This window comes from Candoia aspera, chromosome 4 (genome assembly GCF_035149785.1).
Source record: "Candoia aspera isolate rCanAsp1 chromosome 4, rCanAsp1.hap2, whole genome shotgun sequence".
NCBI classification, from domain to species: Eukaryota; Metazoa; Chordata; class Lepidosauria; order Squamata; family Boidae; genus Candoia; species Candoia aspera.
The window spans coordinates 91,052,331-91,058,417 of NC_086156.1; the positions used below are offsets into that span (position 1 = coordinate 91,052,331).

Consider the following 6,087-nt stretch of genomic DNA (forward strand, 5'->3'; position numbering starts at 1 on the left):
AGCACCCTCAGTCTTAGCAGAGAGGAAATCAATCTCATCAATGAATAAAATAAACTTTTTAACCTAAGGTATGGTTCCTGCAAATGGGGGATGGTTAAATAAGATATGCATCATATGTCTGTTTTCCTGTTCCCTGTTCAAATTCAAAAATAGATTGCTACACAATTCATAATTCTTTAAAACGAAATGAACTCTGACCAAAAATTCATGAAATAGAAGTTTTGATGTCTTTGTTTCTCATGCTGTAGATTAATGGATTCAACATAGGTGGAAGAATGGAATACAATATTGTTATCATGAAGTCAAGGTGTGATGGACCGTCAGATATGGGCTTTAGGTAAGCAAAGCAACCAGTAAACATGAATAGGGAGAAGACAATGAGGTGTGGTAGACAAGTAGAGGAGGCCATTTTCCTTCCTTGGACCGAAGGGATTTTCAGTACAGCAGAGAAGACGTGCACATAAGTGACAATGACAAAGGCAAAGCAACCAAACCCTAATATAGCACTGATGATCAGAACTCCCATCTCAGTTAGATATGAACCAGAACAGGCAATCTTAAGTAAATGTGGGATTTCACAGAAGAACTGGTTGATAATATAGGAGCAGAAAGGAGTAATAAAAGTGACAATAGTGTGTAAGGAAGCATTGAGGAAACAAGCAATCCACAGACTGCCAACCATTTTGGTACAGGACTTTCTGTTCATTATCACTTCATATTGTAAAGGATTACAAATGGCAACATACCGATCATAGGGCATGACAGTCAGGAGAGGAATATCAGAATCCAGGAAAAGGACAAACAGCAGGACTTGAGCAATACAACCAGAATAAGAAATTGTCCTCATATTCATAAGAGAATTAAAAACAGCTTTGGGGAGAATGATGGAAACAGAACCAATGTCTTGCATTGCTAAGTTCATCAGGAAGAAGTACATGGGGGTGTGAAGATGGTGGTCAGAAATAATAGCAGAGATGATGAGAAGGTTCCCTGTTACTGTCATTAAATACATTATAAGTAATAAAGCTGCGTGCCTAATCTGTAGCTCCCAACCCTTTGAGAAATCCAAGAGAAGAAAGTCAGATGTTTCATTATGCATTGTTAATAATGACACCCCTAGAAGAAAAAAGGATAATGGTTAAAATATTTCCTATTCAGTACAGTTTGGAGGGATTTATAAAGTGATAGATGAACCTTTAGCAAAGATTAAGCTAAAACTGAGTTCGCCAAAATTATGTAAAACAATCTGAACAGCATTATATCCTTCTATTTGTTTAAAGTTCAGTGTGGTGACTCTTGGAGATTTGAAACCACTATCAAATGAATATTGAATATTGGCACAGCCAGTTTTAAGGATATATTAAAAGTAAAAATGATGCCATATTATAAGGAATTAAAGGAACAAACTTGAATTACACGAAGGCCTTTTAAAACAAATCTCAGCCAAACCTTAGCCTTTAACCTGAAGCAGTGAAGAAAGTCTGTACAATAAGTGAAGGTGGGTGTGGGAGCTTTGGGAAAAGATATTGCTTTGTCCTCAAATAAAGGTTTTGATGTTCAGCACTTCTCATTCTTCCTTTATGATACACAAATCTGAGCTCATTTGAACTTTATACAATTAAAAGTATTTGATAGACTCAAATGAATATTTCTCACATGATTCAAATTATTGATTGCATTTCCTACAGAGCAATCAAGCTAAACCATGCAAATCTAGTCCAAACAAGTCACTTTGAACCTTTTCACATATCGAAGGTGTATACGAGCAGAAGGATTTGGAATTACAACTTCTGTTTAACAAGTCACATTGCACTAGTAAATCAAACTGGATAGCTAATATGATTCTCAGTTTAAATGAAAATGCATTTGGAGAGAATCTCCAACGTAAATATTTTTTATGCATACTTAAGAAGCAATAGGAAAATGTCCTGTAATTATTTTAAAAGAGGAAATGCTAAATCAACCTAAATGATAGAGAATAACCTCAGCCTTTAACTTCACAGAATTACATTTACCCCAGTTAGTGAAATTTTGATCTAAATCAAGCAGCAATCTCTTCTTAAGTACCTGGGAATTACCTTTGTGGAGATCCCTTTGTTTTATGTTTGGTGGTAGATCATCTTAATGTATTAACAGGTTTTAGTGCTATCTCTTTTCATCTCTTCCGAAATAACATTTTCCGCACAAAAATGATTACATGAATAATTCCTGACAGTATAATCTGTTTGTTTTAACTGGAAGTGTAATTGCTAGCAAAGGGAAGGAAAGAAAAAATTAAAAGGAGAAATAACCCATTCAAGATAACATGCTCACCAACGTTATTTTTGCAGATTTCTTTATAATTTTCCATTCTCTGTGCCTCTGAGAGTGAGATTATATCCCCTGCATTCATTAGTGACTTTTTATTTAATTTCTCTTATCATTTTCCTCAAAGTTGTTACCAAGTCAGTCTCCCCTGGCAGCAGAGAACAGCCACTGTGAATTGGAGGTTTTCCCTTACTCCCTAGGACCACGTTGTTTTAGATGAAGAATAATTTAGAGAAAAAAGGCTGATGTTATGATCTGGATATTCAGAAGTAGGAGAGAATATATTTTGTGGGGCACTAAATTTGGCTGTTCTTTTTAACCTAATGAGGATCTCAAATCTTTCCATGGTATTGTGTTTTCTTAGAAATTTGAAGATGCCTGACTTGAATACAGTGCTGGAATGTTCAACATCATTATTGGTGTTTTAAAATCAGGAGGGTGCTGTTGCTCTTTGTGCAGAATGATGTACCCATCAGCAACTAAAAGCCTAAGGTGGACGGAGGATAACTATATTTTAAATATGGCAGAGGACAACTATATTCCATAGTGATTGTACATACAGATAACTGTAAGGAACACACATACAAATATTTGTCCGATTTCTGAGTGGCCTTGTAATTTGGGGATTTGTAAACTCTTGCTTATTTGGAGCTGCACTAACCATTTTTTGGGGGAGTGAGAGTAGCACAAGTTGACAATGAGCATTCAGTGGCATCATCATCATTATAACAATATAAGAGATGATGATGATGATGATTAGGATGATGACAACAACTTTGTAAAGCTAAGTGGGATTGTTCCTCAGCCTTCTTTTGTCTGTTTTTTTTCATCAAGTCGATTCTGACTCTTCATGACTTCATGGACCAGCCCACACCAGAGCTTCCTGTCAGACATCAACATCCCCAGCTCCACCAGGGACGAGTCCGTCACCTCTAGAATATCATCCATCCACCTTGCCCTTGGTCGGCCCCTCTTCCTTTTGCCCTCCACTCTCTCTAGCATCAGCATCTCCTCCAGGGTGTCCTGTCCTCTCATTCTTTGACCGAAGTATTTTGGTGTTGCCTTTAATATCATTACCTCAAGTGAGCAGTCTGGCTTGATTTCCTGGAGGATGGACTGGTTTGACCTTCTTGCAGTCCAAGGCAGTCTCAGAATTTTCCTAAAATACCACAGTTCAAAAGCATCGATCTTCCTTCTCTCAGCCTTCCTTTTGGTCCAGCTCTCGCAGCCATATGTTACTACGGGGAACACCATTGCTTTAACTATGCGGACCTTTGTTGTCAGTGTGACGACTCTGCTCTTAACTATTTATATCGACATTTGTCATTGCTCTTCTCCCAAGGATTAAGTGTCTTCTGATTTCCTGACTGCAGTCAGGATCTGCAGTAATCTTCGAACCTAGAAATACAAAATCTTTCACTGCCTCTAGGTTTTCTCCCTCTATTTTCCAGTTATCAATCAAGCTGGTTGCCATAATCTTGGTTTTTTTGAGGTTTAGCTGCAAGCCAGCTTTTGCACTTTCTTCTTTCACCTTCATCATAAGGCTCCTCAGTTCCTCTTCACTTTCAGCCATCAGAGTGGTATCATCTGCATATCTGAGATTGTTAATGTTTCTTCCAGTGATTTTAACTCCAGCCTTGGTTTCCTCAAGCCCAGCCTGTCGCATGATGTGTTCTGCGTACAAGTTGAATAGGTAGGGTGAGAGTATACAGCCCTGCCGTACTCCTTTCCTAATCTTAAACCAGTCTATTGTTCCGTGATCAGTTCTTACTGTTGCTACTTGGTCGTTATAGAGATTCTTCAGGAGGCAGACAAGATGCCTTGGTATCCCCATACCACTAAGCACTTGCCACAATTTGTTATGGTCCACACAGTCAAAGGCTTTAGAATAGTCAATGAAACAGAAATAGATGTTTTTCTGAAACTCTTTGGCTTTTTCCATTATCCATCGGATATTGGCAATTTGGTCCCTAGTTCCTCTGCCTTTTCTAAACCCAGCTTGTACATCTGGTGAATTCTCGCTCCATGAATTGCCTAAGTCTACCTTGCAGGATCTTGAGCATTACCTTACTGGCATGTGAAATGAGTGCCACTGTTTGATAGTCTGAACATTCTTTAGTGTTTCCCTTTTTTGGTATGGGGATATAAGTTGATTTTTTCCAGTCTGATGGCCATTCTTGTCTTTTCCAAATTTGCTGGCATATAGCATGCATTACCTTGACAGCATCATCTTGCAAGATTTTGAACAGTTCAGCTGGGATGCCGTCATCTCCTGCTGCCTTCTTATTAGCAAAGTTTCTTAAGGCCCATTCAACCTCACTCTTCAGGATGTCTGGCTCTAGCTCACTGACCACACCGTCAAAGCTATCCCCAATATCGTTATCCTACCTATACAGGTCTTCCGTATATTCTTGCCACCTCTTCTTGATCTCTTCTTCTTCTGTTAGGTCCTTGCCATCTTTGTTTTTGATCATACCCATTTTTGCCTTGAATTTACCACCGATGTTTCTAATTTTCTGGAAGAGGTCTCTTGTCCTTCCTATTCTATTGTATTCTTCCACTTCCACGCATTGCTTGTTTGAAAATAATTCCTTATCTCTTCTGGCTAACTTCTGGAATTTTGCATTTAATTGGGCATATCTCCCCCTATGACTGTTGCCTTTTGCTTTCCTTCTTTCTTGGGCTACTTCTAGTGTCTCAGCAGACAGCCATTTTGCCTTCTTGGTTTTCTCTTTCTTTGGGATGTATTTTTTTGCCGCCTCTTGGACAATGTTGCGGTCTTCTGTCCATAGATCTTCTGGGACCCTATCTACTAACTCCAGTCCCTTAAATCTATTCTTCACCTCCACTGCATATTCCTTAGGAATATTAGTGAGCTCATATCTAGGTGATCTGTGGGTCTGTGTCATGTTCAGTGTTCCAATGCTTTGTATACATCATAACATTTCTCATGTCATGTTTCTGATCCGTGTCTATCATACGCGGGGTGGGGAATTTCAGCCCTGCTGGGCTGTTATCTCTGTGCTGCTGCTCTAAAAGAATGTACGTTTGGGTTATGACATGTATTCAAGGTTGCTTTCCCTTCACATTGTGTAGGGTGTGTGTGTGTGTATACAGTATATACATACAAACATACCTACATACAGGTGAATCCTTTTACCTTTGAAGCAACCTTGAAGAGGCAGCATTTTACTGGCTGAATTTCTTCTTTTGGAATATGCAAAGCATTGGGAATCACATATTGAAATAAATCCATATTTTTGCCCCACTTTTTTTCCAGAAATGTGTGAAAATGACAATATTCTTTTTTTCCCTTTAAGGATGTATTAAAAGTAAAAATGATGCCATATTAGAAGGAATCAAAGGAACAAACTTGAATTACATGAAGGCCTTTTAAAACAAATCTCAGCCAAACCTCAGCCTTTAACCTGAAGCAGTGAAGAAAGTCTGTACAATAAGTGAAGGTGGGTGTGGGAGCTTTGGGAAAAGATATTGCTTTGTCCTCAAATAAATGTTTTGATGTTCAGCACTGAGAGGGCAGCGCTCTGAGAACAGCTGGCTCTACAACCTGGTGAGCAGCTGGTAATGTCAGAGATGACGGGCACGTCAGGGGCCGACTATAGAACTGGGGACGAGGACTCTGCTGTAGGGGAGGCACAAGAGGTCCGGAAACCAGGACCTCCATTGTCGCTCACAGTGGTAGTGGTAACCAGCGCGCCCGAAGTAGCGGTCACCCCCGCACGTATGAAGGCTTTAGAGGAGAAACTGGAATCCTTTGCT

The 6,087-nt window shown here is 39.3% G+C and overlaps 1 protein-coding gene across 1 annotated transcript; it reads right to left on the reverse strand.

Moving 5' to 3' along the window:
* Nucleotides 1–205: 205 nt before the first annotated feature.
* On the reverse strand, nt 206–1,099 carry LOC134496583 (olfactory receptor 14I1-like). The gene has a single exon (XM_063302302.1). It carries the CDS (start codon nt 1,097–1,099, stop codon nt 206–208), a length of 894 nt encoding a protein of 297 aa, XP_063158372.1.
* Between the last annotated feature and the right edge of the window lie 4,988 nt (nt 1,100–6,087).